This window comes from Eublepharis macularius, chromosome 9 (assembly GCF_028583425.1).
Source record: "Eublepharis macularius isolate TG4126 chromosome 9, MPM_Emac_v1.0, whole genome shotgun sequence".
In the NCBI taxonomy this organism is placed as follows: Eukaryota; Metazoa; Chordata; class Lepidosauria; order Squamata; family Eublepharidae; genus Eublepharis; species Eublepharis macularius.
Window position 1 is genome coordinate 26,455,773 of NC_072798.1, and position 23,250 is coordinate 26,479,022.

At 43.1% G+C, this 23,250-nt stretch overlaps 1 protein-coding gene across 2 annotated transcripts in view; it reads right to left on the bottom strand.

The window, feature by feature from the left end:
• DGKI (diacylglycerol kinase iota) overlaps positions 1–23,250 on the bottom strand; it is a 335,998-nt gene that overhangs the window by 152,720 nt on the left and 160,028 nt on the right. Inside the window, exons 5-9 of one of the 2 annotated variants that reach the window (XM_054988623.1) lie at positions 22,157–22,213; positions 21,505–21,570; positions 13,961–14,032; positions 11,670–11,786; positions 693–767 (exon numbers count right to left, since the gene is read on the bottom strand). In XM_054988623.1, coding sequence (XP_054844598.1) covers positions 693–767; positions 11,670–11,786; positions 13,961–14,032; positions 21,505–21,570; positions 22,157–22,213 — 387 coding nt within the window. Of the gene's footprint in view, positions 1–692; positions 768–11,669; positions 11,787–13,960; positions 14,033–21,504; positions 21,571–22,156; positions 22,214–23,250 lie in introns of those variants that run through there. The other variant, XM_054988624.1, reaches the window with a different exon arrangement.

Here is a 23,250-nt window from a genome sequence, read left to right on the forward strand (position 1 = left end):
TACACAACCTTCCCACACTGCTTAAAGCAATTTACAATAAACCAAGTTAATTATAAACATTAATTATATCTCCCTTGTCCCCCTCTCCCTCCCCCTTGCAATTTCTGCTATTAGCCCCAATTGCTGAGTGTTGGCATCTGATCTTCTTAAGACAGTAGAAGGAGAGCAAATGAAGACAATCTGTGGCTCTGCTTCCAAAACCATCAAGATGGTGAGGGGGATGCTTTGTGGGGCGGTTACTGTTTTGTAAAGTTACACACAGAGAAATTCAGTTCAGCTCTATTTTCAGTCACCTGTCAAGACTTTTCTGCTTCCCTACTTCCCCTCCACTGGGAATCCTAACGCGAATCAAATCACACTATTATTTCCCTACTCCTTTGACTTGTCAACAAAAACAAGGCCTGAACCATTTGTCATCTTCCATTTTCTTCTGCACCATAAAGCAGTTAAATAGATATCTCTACTCCTTAGGGAACCTTTGGGAAATTTTGTTAAGAGAGCAAAAGCTCTCTAACAGAATTCTCAGCACCCTTTCCCATCAGCAATTCTCATAATTCTCCGTAAGGTGTCATCACAAAGTGTGTGTCTGTAATACATGTAGGCCCTCACAGGGGGGCCCTAACCACTTGTCATTCTGGACTTCAGGAATCTCTTGAGATCAAAACTTCAAAGTTCACTCATTGAAAGCTTACCTCATTGCCTCTCTTGCTTGCTTTCCTTTTAAAAGATGTCCTTTTCTTCCGCCTAGTTGAATTTTTCAGTGAATTCTGTATTTTTTTTTAAAAAAGGAGGAGGGAGAAGAATGAAAAATGATATGTAAAGAATTATCTCCTAAGGGAAGTCATCCCCATAGGCAACACCTCTCTGACAGTACCTTTGGAGAATGATACACCAGCCGGCACACATGCGCGAAGTTGAAAAGACATGCGTCTCATGCTTTACACTTTCACACCACCAGTTATGGAGAAAGCCACACACTGAGACCAGACTGGTACTTTCAGAACTGGAGACTTTCCAACGCTGTGAGGGAGAAGGAAACTAGATGCTCCCATAGACTCACATAACAGCACATTTTGTACCTGCCAACCCTCCCAATTCGGGTAGGAGACACCCGTTATCCTTCCGGGGCTCCAGTCTCCTGCCCAATCAGGTTCGTCTCCTGATGTGGAGACCACCTATATAAAAAGGTTAAGGAGAACAAGATAAAGCGAACTATGCCTTACGGGACTTTTCTTCTTAAAGTCCAAGATGTAGAGATGCTAATGGCATGACCGCAAAACCACGCATGTTCTCATCACATATTATTATAGAGATTTTAAGCTGTTTTACACATTACATTTTTCACAGGCTTACCTAAAAATGTAACATGTGAATGTGATGAAAGTGTTTGCCAACCCCTCTATCAAACAAGGACACTCATTAGAGAACCAGAATTGGATGCAGCTCAGGATGGAATTGGATGAGATATTGGAAATCAATTATCAGTTGTGCCATCTCTTTAAATTGCCACAGCTACAAGTAGATACAAAACTGTAGTGGGACCACAGTGTTGGAACATGAGGGATTATCTTCTGCCTCATGCCATTTGCTTAATATAAATTCTTCCCCCCTAATCAAAGTTGTAGCTTGGGAGGAAGAGTTTACATAGGGTAAATGGAATGGGTAGAAGGATTGGGCATCCTAATCCTTAAACAGAAATCTAAAGTGTTAGATCCTACAACTGTTTTTCACTAAGTCTTCCTTCAACAGGGAAAGACTTCCTCCAATGAAGAATAACTTTTTCCGATTGCGAAAGGCTCCCTCTGATGGATCACAGTCTTTCTCGGTTGAAGGAAAACTTGGCAGAAAGGAGTGATAGGATTGGATCCAGCCAGCTTTTTCACTGAATCTCATCCAGTTCCCAACCCTTCTAAAGCCCCCGTCCTGCATGACTTTTGTACAATGCAGGTCCCATGATCCTTTGCAGAGACTTTTTGGGTGGTCAAAGGGGACTCCTCCTTCCTTTTACACCAGCTGCAGGGGTGGATTTTAGTACTACTTTAGCAGTAGCCAAGTTTCTCTCCCAATCAGTTAAGGAAAAAACATATTAAATTTTTAAATTTTTAATACTACACAGATTGCCTATTAAAAATTTTGCCTTTTAATTCTAATTCTAGTGTGGCACTGCTCAGAGCAGAATAGGCTGCATGAGCAGTATCATTAAAGTAAGTACACCAGTTGCAAAGTTGGTTGGAACCAACCCAAAAAATCCAAACCAAGCAGATGGATCTGTGGCTGGGTGGTCAAACTTCTCCCCTGGGAACATATATGTGTTTGTGTGCATTTAATAAAACATGTCAAAACAAGTAACATAATGATTTAAAATAAACAGAACCTTCAAAACACAGAGTTTGATATGCAGCATATTAAATCTGTTCGTTTTATTTCCTCACTAAATGCAAACATCACTTTAAATGGATTGTCTACTGACAGAGAACATCATAATTATTAAAGAACTTAGAAGCAACAGGTCATACTAGGAAGGATGGATGAGAGGAAGTGAACAACCTAAATTGCCAAAATGCTGATTTAGTTACATTTATTTATTTGGGTTATTTATAGTCTGCCTTTCGCACACTGGGAATCGGGGCAGAAGATCTACCATGCCAGATCCAGTTTGAAGGCCACCAATTCTGAAGCAATATCCTGACTCAAAATTAGGCTGAGTTCTTGATAGTAGCCAATATGCAATCAATTTTGATTGAGACTATAATATTCCTTCTTAATTATCAGGGCCAAGATGAATAGAATGGCCTGCTCCTGAAAAGGGAAGGGTGGGGGAATATAGTTTTATGCTTGTGTGAGTTAGAGGGTACCTATAAAGGGCTGTGTTGGTTTTGTACCCTCGCTCACTGCTGTCCATCAAAAGCAACAAGCCATTATGCATCTAGCTCTGAATGAGATCACTATGGTGCATACAAACACCATAGTGATGCCTCGAGGAAGGATATAGTGCATGAAGGGGTTTATAGGAGGATTTGAGGATGCTCCCCAACATGCAGCTGGGCCAGGACTGTTGCCCATCTTTGCTGTAGTTTTCCTGAATAAAGGCTGCTGGGGAGGGGAGTGGAAGACAGGGGGGATGATAAAGGTAAGTTGGCTGGTACATGGAAAGGAGAGAAGGAAGTAGGACATGTGGAGAAGCTCTGGGCTTTTAGAACATGAGAAAGAGAAATTAGTGGGGACTTGTATGATTTATCTTCCTCCCTCCCTCTTGCCTTTCTACACATCTTGGGCATTGTGTATCCATTCCCTACACACAAAATACTGCAAGAAATTTCTCTCGAATTTTAACAGAGTCAGCCAAAGGGTTTTTGGTTCCTCCCAGAGAACTATGAGTTTGCCCCCTGCCACCATATTCAATATAGAGAAAAATTAGGATGAACTTTTACTACTATTTATCCTTTTACTCAGCCCCGGCGCCAGGGTTTCTCATGCGTGCGCCCCACGCACATGCGTGCGCCCCGGGCTGTGTGATGACATCATCATGTGATGACATCATTACGCAGTGCTGCCAGAAGGTGGCTGGGGCAGAGCGAGGAGGCCGCCTGTTGTCCCTGGCCTGTGGCTGCTGCGCCTGCCCAGGGGCAGGCAGCGGCGGCGGCAGTGGCAGCAGCAGCAGCGGAGGCGCAGGGCTGGCTGCCGGTGGCGCAGAATGCGCGCCTCCGCCCCGGCACCCCCTCTGGCACCCCCTCTGGCCCCATGGCACCTGCAGCCCCCGCCTCACCGCCTCAATGGTGGCGCCGGCCCTGCTTTTACTATCCACCCTCCTGAAACCTCCCTTCACAGGTTTGGGGGTTCCCAGGTAAGGACTGGTCACCACATGTTGAGATTCCCCATTCCCAGCATCCACCCCCTGCCACCATTCACCTGGCCGGCGGGGGCGGGAGCCCAGGAGCTCCGGAGCATGTTCCTGCACTCTCTAGAACATTTCCTTGACATCCTTCCCAATGTAACAAGGAAGATAAGGCCCCCACGCAGGGCTGATTCAATGAAGCCCCCCCATGCACCCCATCCTGTCTGTCACACTTGGCATTCAAATAAACATAGAAATTCATTTCTGTCTAACTTGGCGCACCAAAAGCTTAGTGCCCTAAGTTCACCTGTCTGATCAGGGTGGCTCTAGATGTGAACAGACAGGAGCTGCAAAGTGTCCCAATTAGAGGCAGGCATGAACTGAAATATGAACCAAAGTTCATCATGAACGGGTCCAGTTCTTGTTTCGCAAACCAGCGGTTCATGGGAGCTCATTTCTCATGAACCATGACAAATTTTAGCCCAGTGCGAATTTCGTATTTCAGTTCATCACTGTAGACAGCCTGGCATTGGTCAATCAGTTTCCTAGGCAACAGACGAGATGGGCTCACTGTAAAACTTCTGCTGATCTGGAAGTAACATTTTTATGAACTGAACAACCAGTTCACAAACCAGGGCAAGTTTGTGAAAGTTCATGGTTCGTGAAACGCAATGAACCACAAACCTCACGGCTCAGAACTTTCCTGGTTTGTGCTCATCTCTAGTCCCAATTCACCACTTTTGCTGCCGTATAATCGAAATGTCATTGTGCCACAAGTGACAGGTGGCCCTATCTTTAGAAATACTCGGCCACTAACTTTACAATTCTCCTTCAGCATACCATAACAGTTTAAGGAAAATGTAAAGACAGTGATCATTTTTTTTAAGAAAATCTCTGGAACTCTCTCAGCCCCACCCACCTCACAGGGTGATTGTTGTGGGGTAATAATAACACTTTGTAAACCGCTCTGAGTGGGCATTAAGTTGTCCTGAAGGGCGGTATATAAATCGAATGTTGTTGTTGTTGTTGTTGTTGTTGTTGTTGTTATTTTGTTTGTCAGAAGAGTGGGACACGTTCCTCACACCTGCATGTGAGTATACAAATAACACAGAAGAGAATAACCATCTTTTCCCATATTGGGATTCAATGAAATGTTAATCAGAGTTGATGGAAACTTTCTCTGACACTCTTTCAGATTTGTGTGGAGGGAGAAATATTTCAGCGGGGTGTGTGTGTGTGTGTGTATTTATCAGCCAATCGAAAGCACTGCATTAGGAGAGATTCGATATTAAATTACCCAAAAAGCATTATGTGGTGCCTCTAACATTCATGTGTAATACATAGGCCAATATAACTGTTGATAACAGAGGTATAAACACAAATAGTTTGGATGGTTAGATTCTCTGCCTAGCAGATATCGGAGAGCCACAGTCATAATTTCCCACCTGAAAAAAGTGAATACCACCACCCTTGAAGAGCCTCAATTCTCCAGCAACTCTGACCAGTGCTGGCCACCCATCCTAAGTGTTTCATTGACTGGATTTGTCCCATACAGGGAAACACGGGAAAAACAGGGGAGGGAGACACTTTCAAAGAGACTCCATATAAAAATCCATTTCCTGACAAAGGCCTGCCTCATGCTGGCTCACCTTGAGGCAAGCTGGGGCCATTTCAACAGCATGCCTACTTGTGAATAAGCAGGTCAGCCTGCCATTACGGCTTCTGAAAATGATTTAATGGAGTGGAATGTGGAAGGGGGCTGCAGGCCACATTAGAAAGATCAGAGGGCTTGACAAGAGCCCTGCGGCTTTGTGCTAACACCCTCTGGTTTTTAACAATAATCAGTAAGTGGAACTAGCGATTTGACCAGAAATGCAGGTGCTCCTGGGAACAATAGCATGTAATCTGAAACTTAAAAGGAGGGAGGGTAGGAGGTGAAGATTAGCTTTCCCAGCATGAGAAATCATTTGCACCTAACTCTGCAATTAAAGTCCAGACACGGCTCCTTCAGACCTGCTGCATTTTGTTCACTGCCTCTACAGGAAAAGGGTTGGCCTATCCTACTGCTGCCTTCCCATCATTCAAAACGTATACAAAGAACTGAGGGTAAAGCAGGAAAATAAAGCTGCATAGCAGGATGGGGAGAGAGTCTTTCCTCCCACCTCTGGGGTTTAATATGCGCCTGGTCTAAGAGCTGAAATCAGGAAAGTGTACAGTAGTACTAAAGGCTTTTCTGAATGTGCACAGAATGTCTTTCTCCTGAATTATCTCAGCCCCTCAAACGCACATGCAGAATTAAGAGGTGGGGTTTCTAGGACAAGACATGGCTTGGACCTCACAGTATCTAAGTACTGCACAGCACCCATAGACAGAACAGACACTGTTAAAGTGGCAGGATCCTTATCGCCTGGTGCACATCAGGCCACTGGTTATGGAAATAACAGGGTACAGCTCAACTCTCCCCCTGAATGTACAATAGGAATGGGAAGGTCTTGCCTCTCCAGGGGTAATCTAAGATAGACACAGCAAATGCCGAAAGCCAATTTACAGGCTAGTTTCATAATGATGGAATGTATGAAGCTAACCACATGCTCCTCTGTCTTCACCCCCCAAAAAACAAGGATAAAGAAGTAACTTCTGAGTCTAAGCCCATTCTCTCTCATTTTAGACAAGAAGGGGAAAGGGGTGAGAAAAAGCACCAGCAGCCAATATGTCAACAGTGGTTGGATATCACTCCCAATACGCAGTCTTTGTCCCAAACTCAAGGGAGATTGCAATGAAGAAATCAGAAGAAGATTGAGACTCGGAAGAACAGCTGTGAGGGAGCTAGAAAAGATCCTTAAAGATAAAGATGTCTTTCTGGGAACCAAGATCAAGATAATCCAAACTATGGTATTCCCCATTACTATGTATGGATGTGAAAGTTGGATGGTGAAGAAAGCTGACAGGAAGAAAATTGATTCATTTGAAATGTGGTGCTGGAAGAGAGTTTTGTGGATACCCTGGATGGAAAAAAATACAAATAAGTGGGTACTAGATCAAATCAAGCTTGAATTCTCCCTAAAAGTTGAATGACAAAACTAAGGCTATTGTACTTTGGTCACATCATGAGAAGACAAGATTCTCTAGAAAAGTCAATAATGCTAGGAAAAGTGGAAGGCAGTAGGAAAAGAGGAAGACCCACAAGTAGATGGCTTGACTCAATAAAAGAAGCCACATCCTCCAATTTGCAGGATATGAGCAAGTCTGTGAATGATAGGACATTTTGGAGGTCCCTCTTTCATGGGATTGCCATAGGTCGGAGGCAACTTGACAGCACATCACACACATGACAAACAGTATAAGGGTGTTGTTCGATTCAGTCCCTTTATGAAAATAATGTGCAAATTAAAACCACTTCTCAACCATAACTGCAGCAGGGCAAATCTCCCTGGGGCTGGTGGGACAATGTGAGGAGGATGGAGGGAATTCGAGGTCTCACTACACAGTACACGGAAACGTTGCTGTTAACTATTCATGTCCTTTTCACCTCTCTCTCCAGTACTGTTTAGGGAAAGAAAAATGACATCATCACGTTCAGTGATTCCCTGCCCCCTGCAGCAGCAGCGACCACAGAAGAATAGGGGAAAGGAAACATTATGCATGATGACATCAAATTACTAACAAAAGTAATGATGGACGCCTTTTGCTTCAGGTGAGCCAGAAAATAGAACTATAACAAATGAGGGACAATGTTATGACCTTAATTCTGTGAGATGCAGTCTCCACCGTCATGGATGCCAAACAGTATGCTAGAGCTAAGTTCTATTATCTATTTATTTATTTCGGAAATGTATATGCTGCCACTTCAGACTCCTGTTCTCAACCAAAAGCGCAACTTTAGTCAGAGTTACTTCCCTTTAAGTCTAGTGAAGTCAACAGTCTTAGAAAGGTGCAACTCTGTAAGGAATTGCACTACAAAGCATTCTACCAAAGTTCTAGTTCAAGTGGTCGTTGTGGGTTTTCCGGGCTGTATTGCCGTGGTCTTGGCATTGTAGTTCCTGACGTTTCGCCAGCAGCTGTGGCTGGCATCTTCAGAGGTGTAGCACCAAAAGACAGAGATCTCTCAGTGTCACAGTGACACTGAGGGATCTCTGTCTTTTGGTGCTACACCTCTGAAGATGCCAGCCACAGCTGCTGGCGAAACGTCAGGAACTACAATGCCAAGACCACGGCAATACAGCCTGAAAAACCCACAACAACCATCGTTCTCCGGCCGTGAAAGCCTTCGACAATACATCGAACACTTCTAGTGCAAGTGCTTGTAAGTTGAATGGTCATTTAAACTAACTGCTCTGAACAGCAAACTATCTTCATTCAAAAAGCAAAGGATCATTGATGGATCAAAGCATGTGAAACTTTGCCGGTGGTCCCAATCCCCCCTTTTTTGTTTAGGTTTATAGATCAGAAAAATCTGTATTTGAATAAATATGAATGAAAACATGAAAAAGAGACCCATACTTCAAAGTACTCACAGTACATTTTCTAAATGTACAGAGGGAACTTACCAGTGGACAATTCCACTCACTTCCCAGAGTCTGTTTTAAAGAGGCACCATTCCAAATGTGCTTGGCTACTCCAGCCTCAGATGACATACTGGTAACAGTCAGTAATGTAACCTCGCCTTTACCTTAGATGCCTAAAAAGGAGGCCGGCCAACACTTCTCAACATGTGAAACTACTAAAAAATATATAATGATCATGTACATATACGACAAGTCAGAGGCAGATGTGTTGTAAAATTTTATTTACCACTTGGAACCATAAAGATACAGAAAACTGTCTTACCAAGAGATTACATTGCCACTGTAGTAAATTACCATTTAAGAATCTTCTGCATCCACTCTTTGGCTATCAAGTACATGAAAATGTCAGTGCTGAGGGTCTGTAAGCAGTTGTCCCTGGCCTCCATCATATTTAATAGCTGTTTGATAGCTGCCTGTGATATAAAAATCACAGAGCCCCTGGATTAATGCAGCCTGATTTGCAGCAGGGGGAATTCCAGCCAGAGTCGCTGCACCCTGCCTGGGAAATCAAGCATGAATAGGACATTCATGCAAATGCAGAGTGACCATGGTGATTGTATTTATGGCCTTCCCAGCTGCAGGCTTGAGCTGTGATAAGACAGGGTCTTGTTGAGTCACCCCTCTTAGCACATTCCGATATCCTCTTTCCATGAGGAAATCCCCACTCCAAGATCAAGGAACGATCAATTAACGCTGATAAGTTTATAATTTGTTCCTAGGAAGATGTCCCTACTTAAATTCATCAACTCAGCTCCGTGGAGATTCATTAGCAAACTGTGCTTTGTGAGGCACCAGGAGAGACTTTGCATTTCCTTTCACACAGCCCGGCAGCAAGGAATCAATGTTATCAAACTTTTGTAATTCCCAGGACCTGACCTTTAGGGTCTTTGTTCCAATGGCTGAGGGGGTCTCCCCAGCCTCAGGAAACATTTTTCCCTATAAGAACCAGGGCTTTTGCTCCATTCAAACTGTGCACACTTTCTGAATCCAAGAGCTGCTCCCTTAGGGTCGCTCTTCCTAAGACTCTCTCGCCTGGCCTAAAACACGGGACATTTGAAGCTCTTCCTCCGTGGACTATCCTACTCTCTGGATAGATAATTATCGCCCTGTGTGTGTGTGTGTGTGAGTGTGTGTGAGTGTGTGTGTGTGTGAGAGAGAGAGAGAGAGAGAGAGACTCTTTTATTCAAGATCACCAGTCTCGTTTGCCTCCTTGGGGAAGGGACCCCGTAAATACTGCTGGAGATCTCTCGTTGTTACTCCACTCACATAGCCTTCCTCCTTGATACTAATTCCCTCATTTACTCACAAAGAGACTCATTCCCAGTAACATGTCCCTAAACTATATTCCAAGACAGAATGATATAGAATCTGACATGTGGGCCTCAGGGCAGGTTCAAAGGAAAACAATGTATTCATTCTATTATTTTCTGAGTTTCTACTTCAAAAGCCACTGCAAATATCCCCACCTCTCAAAATTCATGGACTGCTAAACAGATTATCACATAGGTATTATAGGATTCAAGACAAGAACTAAGAACTTCTTGGATCATGAGACTCCTGTGATCCTGGTTCATAAGGGATTCCCAAAACTGGTATCACTGCTAAACAGGCCTTCAGACTAGACAATCCTCTGGACTGGACAAACCTAGTTTAACAGTGCAATCCTAAGATCCTAAGAAGAGTTACTCCAGTCTAAGCCCATTGAAACTGAGGTAACACTGCTTAGAACTGCATTGTTAATTAATGTTTCTTGTATGAAGTCAAAGGAAATAGGAAAAATGGGGCAGTTAGCTCTTAAACCAAAAAGGCTTCTATTTCTGTGAGGAATGGAGGTACTCAGTATGGATGGCTTCTCGTGACATAGCATGAGGATGCAAGAAAAAGTTCCACAATTTGCTGAGATCTTTATGCTTTCTTGAGTCTACGTTTTAAAAGAATTGTTAAAATTTTTGTAACTATATATATATATATATATATATATATATATATATATATATATATATATATATATATATATATATATATATATATATAACCATGAAAACATTAAAAGAGAAAAAAGGAGAAATAATGTCTATTTAATTGATTTATTTAAAATATGGATATGCCCACCTTTCTCCTAACCCAGTCAAGTTGATCAAATGCTACAAGTTGTTTAATGGAGTTTTTAATCGCATGCTATTCCTGAACAGCTATTGTGGAAATGACCTTCATCTTTATATCAGTGATAAACATTGCTGCCTCTCCTTGGGGTTGCCAGACCACCAGGGCCAGCGCGCCCATTGAGGCCAGGTAGGCGGTTGCCACGGGCGCTGGGGAGCTGGAAGGGGTGCTGGAGGAGGTGATGGGGGCTGAGAGGGAGGGATGGGAAGCTGCAGCTGCTGCAGCCTCCCAGCCCTCCTGCCCTGTGCTGCCGCCACCACCAGCACATGCCCCCAGCCGGGCGCAGCATCCATGGGCCAGGCACGGCAGATGTCTGGGGCAGTGCAGGCCAACCGAGCAGGATTGCTGGGAGGCCACCCATGTGCCGTCCCAGCCGCCCACCGCAGCAATGGGGCCAGCTCGCAGCACACACTGTGTGATAATATCACATGTGGCATCATCATGCAGTGTGGTGCGTCGGCGTCCGCGCACCCAGCCACAGGTGCCAGAAACCCTGGCACCACCCCTGCAGACCACAACTCAAAGGCTTCCTGCCAATATCTTTAAAAATTGCAAGACAGTTGGAAAGAATGCCATTGTTCCATAGCTCATCTCTATACTGGTTCTACTGCCCAACCACCTCTGTTACTTCCTTTGAGGTAAAATGAGTTTCACTATTTGTTCCAGTAAGTAGGGGAGGGGTGAGTAAAGAATAGCGAGACTAGAGGCTCAGCAGATTCATCCTTTCTAAGCAGCTCAGACTGTTCAACATATATACAGGATCTCAAGGTTGCAATCTGGCAATTTTAAACTCTTCTCTCAGCTACTCTTTGCCTTCAAAAACAGAATTCTGTGGTTGCTTTGAACAACACTTGAAATCTAGTATTCTCCAAAATCCCAACAGCACCATAAAAGAAAACTTACAAAGGAGAAACATAAAAGGCATCATTTATTTATGCTTAAGATGTCGTTATCTCACAATCGTTCCCAATTTTTAGTGCACCCGGTGGTAGGGTTGTGAAAAATGGGGAAATGAAGCATACCTTCCTGATGGGATTTCAGGAGTTTAAGCCAAGCATTCTCTGAGCTGACCAACAGTGTGAAAACAGACATTGGCATGCAGTTACCTGAGGTTTCTTCACCTTAATGATCCAGGTGGGAGGTACGATTACAGCTGCATGAGCCCCTAGAGAACATGGCTCCTCAATGTGCTGCAGCATGAAGCAGGTGACCTTATTGTGAAACTTGAGGAAGGAAAAACAGAAGCATCAGTGAGAGAGAGCACTGAAGGAGCATGGACAGGTAGCAGGGGAAAATCCCCAAGCCATGCAGGAACACATACATCTGCCTTACACTCAGATCACTGGTTTAGTCAGTATTGTTTACTCAGACTAGCAGCTGCTCTCCAGAGTCTCAGAAAAGAATTTTCACAACAAGTAGAGGCCTTTTAGGTGTCTTTCACTAGGAGACAGTAAATGTTTGTCCTGGCTTTCCCCTCCTATATCTATATAAATGCATCATATCACATATCTTTCCCCTCCGTATTGCCCTGAAATATTATGAGTTGCTAGTCTGCTGTATTACAAACCTAGTATTTCTTTCTTTGTTTTGCAATGACCAATTATCATAAGCAAATACACTGAAGCTACATACTTTAGCAGGGGCAGGGAGGATACAATTAAAGGCAGCGAAGAGTAGCATTTTAATGAGCCTCCCAAAGGCTCTAGACTGATGCAGGCCAAGATATTTGGGGGACTCCAGTTGCCTGTCTTTCTGTATTAAAAACAAAGACCAAAATAAAGCTAAATTGTATTTATATAGGGTTGTTGTTTTCACTCCACTTCTCTCACAAAGGATCAATGTGGTGGTTTAGAATAAATACATGCGTTTCTGTTGTAAATGACTGCTTTTAAAGGCTTCTTATTCTTCTACTGGTAGATCAATACTGATACTCAGCCGTCAGTTTTTTGCATGCTGTTTTGGAAAGTATGGGTTTTTTTAAAATCAACCTTAAAAAGGAGATTCCAGACCAAAAGGAAAAAGCTGCTTTATTAGAATTATAGGTTCAAGAAAAAGAAGGTAGTATTTCACTTGTCTTTCTGCTTGCCAAAAAGTGACTAACTGCTAAGCAAAAGGGCTCATAACTAGAGATGGGCACAAACGAGAATATGAAACAAAAAAAGCCACGAACAAGCCCGGTTCATGGTTCGCGAACCAGTGGTTTGTGAAAGCTCATTTCCACGAACTTTCACGAACTGGTCTACTGGTTCATTTGTTTCGTTTAAACAACAATGCCCCTTTCCCTGCCGCTGCAAAGTGGCAGGGAAAGGGGCATTTAAACCCGCAGATCAGCTGGTTATTGGGGAAATCTTCGACAAGCAGTTGATCATTACAACAGCGGGGCTTGGCTGCCCGGCCAGGCATTCCCGGCCGGCCAGCCAATCCCCACCCACAGTTTAAATAGCCATTTCTCCATTGTTGGGAGTGGCCATTTAAACAGCCCCACTATTTAAATGATCCGCTGCTTGTCAGGGATCTCCCTGACAAGCAGCTGATCCAGGGTTTAAATGCCCCTTTCGCTGCTGCTGCTAAGTGGCCGGAAAGGGGCATTTAAACCCCACAAACCACGAACCGGTTTGTGGACTTGCCTCAGTTCGTGGGAGTTCGTAGTTCCTGGTTCGTGAAAACGCCATGAAGCACAAACTGCATGGTTCGGTTTTTTTGTGGTTCGTGCCCATGTCTACTCATAACCTTCTCCCCTGGTCTCTCAAAAGGACTGAAATCTTGTACTAAGTTTTCTCTCAAGTCTCAAACAGATGAGGCAAAGGACACTATTCTTGTTCCTTCCATAAAATGTGAATTACAGACTGAGGTGGCTTCAATTGGTCAGTGGCCACATAAAGAAAAGAACAAGAGTTTAAACACTTCAGCCACCACCTAGTTTTGCGAGGTTCAGCCCTCCTTTGTTGTAATTCTTTTCTAGCATTTCACTTAGCATATTAAAGGAAGCATACTTTGTGTTTAAAGGCCTTTTCACCTTTTTTTCTTCCATGTTTTCCCCTTTAAAATGCTAACAGAAAGTCAAGGATGGGCAGTTTCAAATACAGGAACTGAAGGGAGATTGAAGGATTACACCACCCTGTCTCTACAGCCCTGAGGTAAATTGAGGCTAAACAGACTTTCATTTTGTATGCTATGGATGAAGTAAGATGTATAATCTCTGTTTTATCAGTTTGACCCCTCAGCCAGTTTCTTGGCATGTAAGAGAAAAAGATAGTTGGGGAAAGCAGCAAACAAGGTAGATGGTACACACTGGATACAAGATATTTCATTGTGGAACTAAAGCCAAACAATCCAAGTCATGTGTATTAAAATGCTGACAAGTATTTATTGATTCGTTCAGACAAAAGTCACTTACCGCCTGTTTGCACCACGAACAGCTGATGGCCACAATCTCTTTACTGTGAAAGGAGAATTTTTGCTGAAACCCCTGTGGATGACAAGATGTGTTTGGACAGAAAGAGTTAATCTGCCCTTTGGCAAATCCACCTACTAACAATCACAGAACAAAAAAAAACTTATTCTCTTCCATGACTTTTGCATTCCTCTAACTTGAAATAGACAAGTACATATCACCCAAACTAGTGTGTGATGGAGGGAGCTTAACTCTCAAAAGCTTATATTCTGGAAATCTTGTGGGTCTTTTAAGATGCCACTGGACTTGAATCTTGTTCTTCTACCTCATATCAACAAGCCTATCAGCCTAAACTCATATGGGACTGACTGCTTATTTTTAACAGGAGGTCTGAGAACTATAGCCATTTCTTCTAAACTGCACATCAATGGGGTTCATTTTGCAGGGGAGGGGGGAAACGGGAAGTGGGCAGGTATGCTTAATCATTTTCTCCTCTTTTCCCCCTGTAGCCCTCATCAAGATTCTCAAATATATGTTTACAATGATAGCTCAGCAAAAAGAATGTTAAGAACCCCTTACATCTCCCCTGCAATTTCCTCCTTTTTTGCTTTGCAGAAGACAGGCAGTGGCCAGGGTTTCTAGACTGGTCTTTGCCACTCAAAGCAAAGTGCAAATCATCCCATTGGCTCTAAGTTTCTTCTTTAGACCCAGAGGAAGACAATAAGAAAGTGATTCTCCTGATCACACCATCTTCACCCATATCCATCAATCCTCTTTTTTTGCAGGAGCCAGTGAATTTACCTTAACAGGTTCTGATTTAGGATTATGGTTATGGTTATGGTTATGGTTATGGTTATGGTTATGGTTATGGTTATGGTTATATTTCTATTCCGCCTTCCCCATAAGGGCTCAGGGTGGATTACATCAATTAAACACATAATCAGCAATATAGACAAGAATTTACAAATTCATAAAAACATTATTAAAATTACAATCACATATAAATAGTTAAAAAGATATCAGAGGGCGGTAACCACAATATAGCATAACATCTTCACTCAATACAACAAAGTTCTAAAAACAGGAATGGTAGTAACATCCAGTGGGGGAGTTAAACACTAATTTATTAACACACACAACACCCCACAAGGTCGGCAGAGGCCAAGCCCGGCCTCAGCCATACACCTGGCAGATCAACTCTGTCTTACAGGTCTGGCAAAAGGACAACAAATCCTGCTGGGCCCTGGTTTCAAGAGACAGAGTTCCACCAAGCCAGAGTGGTCTGATCAAGGCCAGGCGGGCCTCCCTGGGGCCAGGGACCACCAATAGTTGTTTGTCCTCTGGGGCGTATACAGGGAGAGGTGGTGCTGCAGATATGCAGGTCCCAGTCCACTTAGGGCTTTATAGGTTAGTACCAAAAGCTTGAATCTGATCTGGTACTCCACTAGCAGCCAATGCAGCTGACGTAATATAGGTGTTATGTGCATTCCAATTGGCACCCCAGCAATGACATGTGCAGCTACATTTTGAACCAGCTGTAATCTCCAGACCAGACTCAAGGGAAGCCCAGTGTAGAGCAAGTTACAGTAGTCTAGTCTAGAGGTGACCATTGCTTGGATCACTGTAGTTAGATCCTGGGTCAAAAGATAAGGGGCAAGCTGCCTGGTCTGCCGAAGATGGGGAAAAAAGACCTGACAACCGCTGCGACCTGGGCCTCCATTGTCAGGGAGGCATCCAGGATCACCTTCAGGCTCCTAACCTTCGGAACGGGTGCTATTGGCACCCCATTGAGGGTCAGGAGGAGCTGGAGTCCTGAATCCAGCTGCACCTGGTTATCCAGCTCTCTTCTTTTTTAGATTCAGCCAGTCTGGCCAAACTGATTCATGCTTTTGTATCCTCATGGCTGGATTACTGTAACACTTTTTACAATGGACTTACAATTGCCAGCTACAGGTTGGGAAATTCCTGGAAATTTGGGGAATGAAACTTGAAGATGGCAGGGTATAATGCCATAGACATCACCCTCCAAAGTAGCCATTTCCCCCAGGAGAACTAATCGCCATAGTCCAGAGATCAGTTGCAATTTCAGGAGATCTCCAGCCCCGTCCTGGAAGTCAACAAGCCTAATTGTACTGCACTTGAAGACAACCAAGAAACTGCAGTTGGTCCTGAATTTGGCAGCCTGATTATTGCCAGGGGTTGGATGTACTACCTGTGCTTTATGTTGTCTAATGTCAGTCCTAGAATTGATTATGTTCTGTTTAAGCATTTCTTCAACTCTGTATTGGATCCTTGCTAATGCTATGTCTTTGTAAACTTGTATTTATTCACCCTATGTCATTGTTAATGGACATATCCTTGGCACTGTATGGAAATGTCCTTGCTACTGATTGTACTAATCTCACACTATATAATCTGCCTTGAGTCTCAGTGAGAAAGCCAGACTCTAAATGACATACATACATACATACATACATACATACATACATACATACATACATACATACATACATACATACATACATACATACATACATACATACATACATTTTGAAACCATTATATTGGCTGCCATTTCACTTCCAAGTTCAATGCCCTTCATGGCCTGGGGCTCTCATATCTGAAGGCACTTCTGTGCCCATGTATACAGATGCAGCCTTCAGGCTACCACCTGCTGGTGTTTCCCCACCTAGGGAAGCACACCTGGCATCAACCAGAACTCAGGCTTTTTCCATCATGGCTCCCACTTTGTGGAATGGGCTCCCTGAAGAGGTGAGGGAAGTCCCCTCAGTGAAGGCACACAGAGGCACACAGCAAGGCCAGCCTGCTTGCCAGGGCTTTTGATTGAGTCTGAACAGATATCTTTGCGGGGGAAGGCAAGGGTGGCGTTCAGGTTTTTAATTCTATTTGGTTTAAAATTTGTAATGTTGTAATGTTTAAAACTTGTAATGTTTTCTGTAAACTGCCTTCAGTCAAAAGGAAAGATGTGGTATACATGTTTTAATAAATAAATAAACCACACTTTCATTATGCAAGCGGTTCGGATGACTCAATGCACTCAGCATTAGAAAGCTGAGATCTTTCACATGCATGTGTCTCAGTGAAATAGAAAAAAGTGACAGAGAAAAATATGTATCCTGGTGCAGGAATGAACAATTTCTGCCAATAAGGGACCATCTCAGCACATATGACAGCATTTCATTGCTAATTTAAAGCATGAGATAAGGTTAGCCCTGAGAGACTGGCCTGCAGATATGCAATTAGAAGTGTACATGTTATTCAAGTGTATTTAGCCATCTGAATTACAGCCACAGATGTGAAGGATGACCTCCTATAACAGTGAGGTTTGCCATTCAGCCAGCCACTACATTAAAATCCTTCTTTATTGTTTTTCATTTAGTGGCTACTTCATCTCAATGACTGTCCCTTTTATCCTGGAAGAAAAGAGGATGGTTTCAAAGCAATCACATTAACAAGGAGCAGTGAAAAGTAACTAAAGTGCTGGCCATGGAGAAGCTCTCAGCCACTGCTGTTGTTATCTAGTACTATTTCTTTTTAGTTTCTAAGGAGCGGCTTCCTTCATGTCTGTGATTATCTGATGAATGGTCTTATTTTCAGCATTCATGAGTTTATAGCCAGGATCTACCAGAAGATAATTCTGACCATTCCTGCTGCAAGAAACTCCCTGGGCACTCACCTGTATAGAGACAGGGCAACTCCAGCACCAGATAAACCTCAAAGACTGGAAGATCTTAGTTACTGCACTAACAAAGCAGCTCTAAGCAGAGTAACACCATTTTTAAGTCAATTGACTTAAAAGGATGTTATCGCTGCTTAAGACTGCACTGTTCTACAGGAACCAAGACTTATATAGGCACGAATGCAGGGAGGGAAAGCCTGGCAGCAAGAACATAGGGAACAAGACCAGACCAGCAGCCTATGGAGAAATAGCCCAAAGGAAAACTGGTCTCCAAAAAGATGGACAACAATGATCTCATGGAAGAAAGATTCCACAGGGTGAGAAGTGCTTGAATGTAGCAGGTAGTTGTAACAGCTAGTAAATTCCAATGAGACCGTTCACAATTTCAGAACTGCTTCTGTCTGCCTAGTTTCCCTCTCTCCCACAACATCAGGTTTCTTCTTGGATCCCAAGCAGGGGATTTGGAGTCTTCTGCCACTTTATCTGTGCAATTCTAAACTGAAATCAATGGGTTTAGACTGTAGTAACTCAGTTTAGGATTACACTGTAAATCCATGAACATTGCCGTAGGGAATCTGAGATCATGTGCTACAACAGAACATAGGGGTTTGGATGGCTGCTCTTTGCTAGTGGCATCTATTGCAATCTTTGGTGATTGTTGTCACCTGCAGGGTATCTACTACATAGAATCTCATCTATAGGCTATATAGATTACTTCAAAGCATTTAAGTTGTATTATTGGTCACCTGGAGAAAGCCCCTCCAATCATTTCCTCTGGCCCTTCTATCAGCATCTCTCCCTCTTCCTCCCACCCTTGCCCATGTGTCTACTATGTAATCCAAAATTGAGTATGATGGGTGTGATCTAGAGGCAGGCACAAACTGAAATATGACCCAAAGTTTGTCACAAACCGGGGTGGTTTGTGGTTTGCGAACCAGCAGTTCATGGAAGTTCATTTCTCATGAACCATGAAGAATTTTAACCTGGGCCGATTCCAGACGGCCCTCCCCATGCCGAAACGTCGCGCGTCGTCGCGCAGAAAACGCGAAATATTGCGTTTTCTCACGTGACGTCGCACAAAACTCGCGCGAGAAAACGCGATATTTCGTGTTTTCCGCATGACGACGTGCGACATTTCGGCATGGGGAGGGCCGTCTGGAATCGGCCCTGGTTCATTTGGTTTGTATTTTGGTTCCTCGCTGCAGACAGCCTGGCACTGATCAATCAGTTTCCTAGACAACGGGGGGGATGGGTTCTCCGCAGACCTTCTGCTGACCTGGAAGTGACGTTTTCATGAACCAAATGAACTGGTTCATGATCCAAGGCAAGTTCATGAAAGTTCGTGGTTCATAAAATGTAACGAACCATGAACCGCAAGGTTTGGAATTTTCCTGGTTCATACCCATCTCATCCATAAATCAGCAGCAGGGACTTATCTTGGCTGGCTGGCTGGCTGGCTGGCTGGCTGAGCGTGTGTTTGTGTGTGTGTTTGTGGGAAGTCAGACAGTATCGCCTTGTCCCTGCAGACATGTATAGCCACAGTCAATAAGACTCACTGGCCCTTGGTGTGATAGAAAGAACTTTTTTGACAATCGCCTTGGCAATACAAACAAACCCATTGAATGGTAGGTACACCTTGAATGCATAAGACAAGGTTAGAAAAGCTTCTGGGCTTCTTTGTTTTGCCGAGCATGTAAAACAAAATTGTTCAGGAGGGCATTTTCATAAAGGGAATAGGAACTTAATAAAACACAGTTCTGCAGGAAAGACACTTTCTCTTTAGGCAATAAGGTGTTTAATTTAATTGACCGTGACATTTTTAGGTACCTCCCCCCCTTAGTTTCTACCATTTACCTGATGTATGATGCTGTCTGGACTTCAACATTCTCTAATTACAAATCCAGTTTATTGGATCATTGTTTTCTAATTGTAAAATTCAGTTCATGCACCATACTATCCTTTTCCTGTTTCATTATTCTTTAATTTGTGAAACCCAGTTTTATTGTGTTGTTCCTTGTATGTATTATGCTGTCTTTGGCCTTGAGTCTCAACAAGAAAGTTGGTTGAGAAATTAAGTAATAAATGCATACATAAATAAATAGGACAGACTTCTTCTGATAAGATGCACAAGCTTATCCGGTAATATTCATTCGGCTTTCCAAAATCTCAGGAGCTTCTTCCCCAGCCAGGCCACTTAAAGATGCCTGAACTGAACGTAATAATTATTCAAACTAGTAACTTTATGTATGCAAAGCACACACTCTGTCATCATCCTACAGACTCTGCCAATTGTCTCCAATTTGTCATTAGCAAATTCCTGTAGGGTACATTTTTAAAAGGAGCTGGATTTTGGAGACCTCGGCATCTTTAGGGGGTGGATTCAGTGGAGGGCAAAATTTCAAGAACTGCATAAATGATATAATTGGTACATGTTTAGAGATAAGAGGGCTTCATTTTAAAAAGTAGGAAAATGGGGAAAATGGTAAAATTATCTAGCTTCAGAGTAAAGTAATAATTCAAAACAGGCAGAGTGGATTGGATGACGTGAGAGGAAAAGATGCTGCCTGGAGATAATTGGACTCTTATTCTCTTTCCACAGCCCTTGCAAATTGATTTTTCAATTTGCTAAACCCGAGAACTAGGGCGACGATGAATATTAAAGGTGAACTGAATACTTAAGCCATTTTTCGCAAAGTCCCAAATTAATAATGTTTCTGACGATCATATTGCTGAACTGCTATTGAGAGTGGATGTTTTATTACAGCTTCCGGATCTTAAACCAGAGAACACTCTGGTAATCTTGTCTCATTGTGAAGAATGGTAGGGAGAGCAACACTTGCATTCCACAACACCAAAGTTGGAGGCTACCTCACCAATTATTGTAGAATGGGGCACATAGAGGCAGGGGGAGAATACGTAGCTCCATGGTTAAGGCACACTTGTACGTACAGCAGGACTGAAGCCCTTGGCTAGCCTTGAAGGTTCCTTTTGCTTCAGTCACATTTCTTGCTTTTAAAGCAGCTGAAGCCTGATTGGATGCTGAGACTACTTAAGCAAGTCTTCTTGGAATCCAAGGCATAGTTTGTACTAGAAGTCCAAGCTGTTTGCACAACAGCCATCTGTGTAGGTCACCACTTTATTTTCTCTTTCATCTAGTTCTCTTGTTCTACATAACCCTACCTGACTTGCATCTCTGTCTGTGTAGACCGCTGGGCTAAGCCCATCCACCATTCACATCATGTGTACTCGGAAAGCCCATGTGGGCTTCTCAAAGGGATAACAGCTAGTCAGTTTGCCTCAGCTGGAAGAAATTAGCATTATGTCTGACAGACTGGAGTTCCGGGGTCATAATCTTATAACAACTGTTGCATGCACTTGAGGAATCCGGTTTATGTGAAACTAGCTGCAGCCCATGGCTCTGGAGACAAATCCATAAATATAAAAATAAAACCCTACCACCATGCCCCTGACATCCAGGGCCAGCAGCCCCATAGACTGCTACTGGAATCTTGAGTTCTACTTTTGCCCATTCTGTCCCAGTAGAATCTTCCTAGAGAATCTCAACACACTGTAGTTTTGCTTTAATTTGTGGCCAGTTTTAATAAAACAATTTCATAGTTAAAGAGTAAAATGTTCCAGAGTCCATCATGATTCGTTCATCTAGTGGATAGCAGAAAGGAAAGCAGCTAACAAAAGACGAGCAACAAGTAATGTGTTTCGGTCATTATTGTTTAATAATAACTATGCTTATATTTCTCAGGATTGTAAAATAATTAAGAATGCAAGCAGAAGAACCCACTGGAGAACTGTATGGGTAACTGCTTCACCATGCGGGTGTTAACCTTACCTTTCCACACTGCTTACACTTCCCTTCCTGCCGCCTCCTGTGCACCCAGTGATGGCGAACAAAATTCTGTAGAGGAAAAGCAGCACAAGCAAGGAATTAAATTAACAGAATGGCATGGATTAACGATGAATGCAGACTTTGCTTTTTAGCTTCCATCACTTGTGGAAGAATGCCATAGAGAGACAGCCCAGAGGAAGAAGCAAAAATGGCAACTGTTTAGAAGTATATCCAAGAAATAATTGCTTCATATAACATGGTTGGAGATGGGAGGTGCTTTTAATTCTAGTATTTGGAATGTTTGGAACTGAATTTGGAATGCCCGTTAATCCCATTTCTTAGCATTTATCTGCACCAGATCATTGGAGCAAGCAAACACTGATAAAGCAATCCATGCCCAATATACATCAGCACTGGACTTGACAGCCAGATATTCCATGCCTTTGCTCCACTCTGAGATAAACACATGGCTTGCAGGAGGCTATATCCTCTTACTGGAGTACAGTTGACATTGCATCTTTATAGAAGGTCAGCCACAGACCTTGTCACAATAGTGTATACCCTGGGAAATGAGGCTGATCTTTAAGGTGCTACGATGCCAAAATTTTGTTCTACTACTACAGGCTAACACAGATCACCACCTGAAACTGCTTACCTCCCTTGGAGATCTAGAACTGCCTTCTCGGAAAGTTGGCTTACACCGGAAATTAATCTGCCACATGGGAAACAAATAAACAGGAATAAAAATAGAGGCTAAGCAGCAATAACTACAGAAATGTCAGCATAATGGAATAAGTCATCCTTTCTAAAGCGAGCATAGATGATAGAAGTTCCAGAGAATCCCTTGTCTATCATCACAGATCATACATTCCACAAAACTTTCGGACTTTGCTGTCATGTACAAAACTAAAAATAGTGCTTTAGAAAGTCAAAATTATATACTTAAGTGCAGGGGTCATTTCATAGAAAAAGAGCTGGAGGAACTCATTAGTCATTAGTATAACTCATTAGCACAACTCATTGCATATGCCACACCCCTTGCCATTGCCGGAATGTGTCATTAGCATAACTGATTTGCATATGCCACACCCCCTGACATCACCTATCACAGCTGTTTTGGACCAATCCTGGCCATTTAGAGCCAAAATTGGGCCCAAAATGGCAAAAAGGGGCTGAAAATGGCCAAAAAAGGGCCCAAAATGGTCAGGATCGGGCTGCTGCTGAGCGGGAGAGTGATCCACCACCCATCGGAGGCCCAATCCGCACCATTTCAGCCCCAATCCTGACCAAGACGGGCCCAAAATGGCTGAGAGTCAAATGGGCAGGGCCACCTGAAATGTGACCTCTTTGGAGAACTACCAAAACTGCGATCCTGCATGTTCCCCCTCAAAATGAGCCCTGCTTAAGTGTATGAGGGAGCCACAAATAATTTACTAGTTTGTACATCACACATATTCCATAATTTGTACATCACGTGTGTTTATAACAACTACATGCTCTGAGTAGCTTCAGATGTGCATTTATATTGTCAGGCATGTTTGGTTCCTGAAGGATGGATGCATATCCAACATACACACTTCTGGGGAAATTCATTAACATACTGTAGATACTGTTTTATGTTGTTATGAGGAATTATATGTTGTATGAGGAATTACTACTGTACTGTTCAGGTTAACTGTCTGACATTATGAAGCCTAGAATCTCACATTTTTTGTTTCTAAATGGCCGTTTGAACTCTAACTGTGCGAG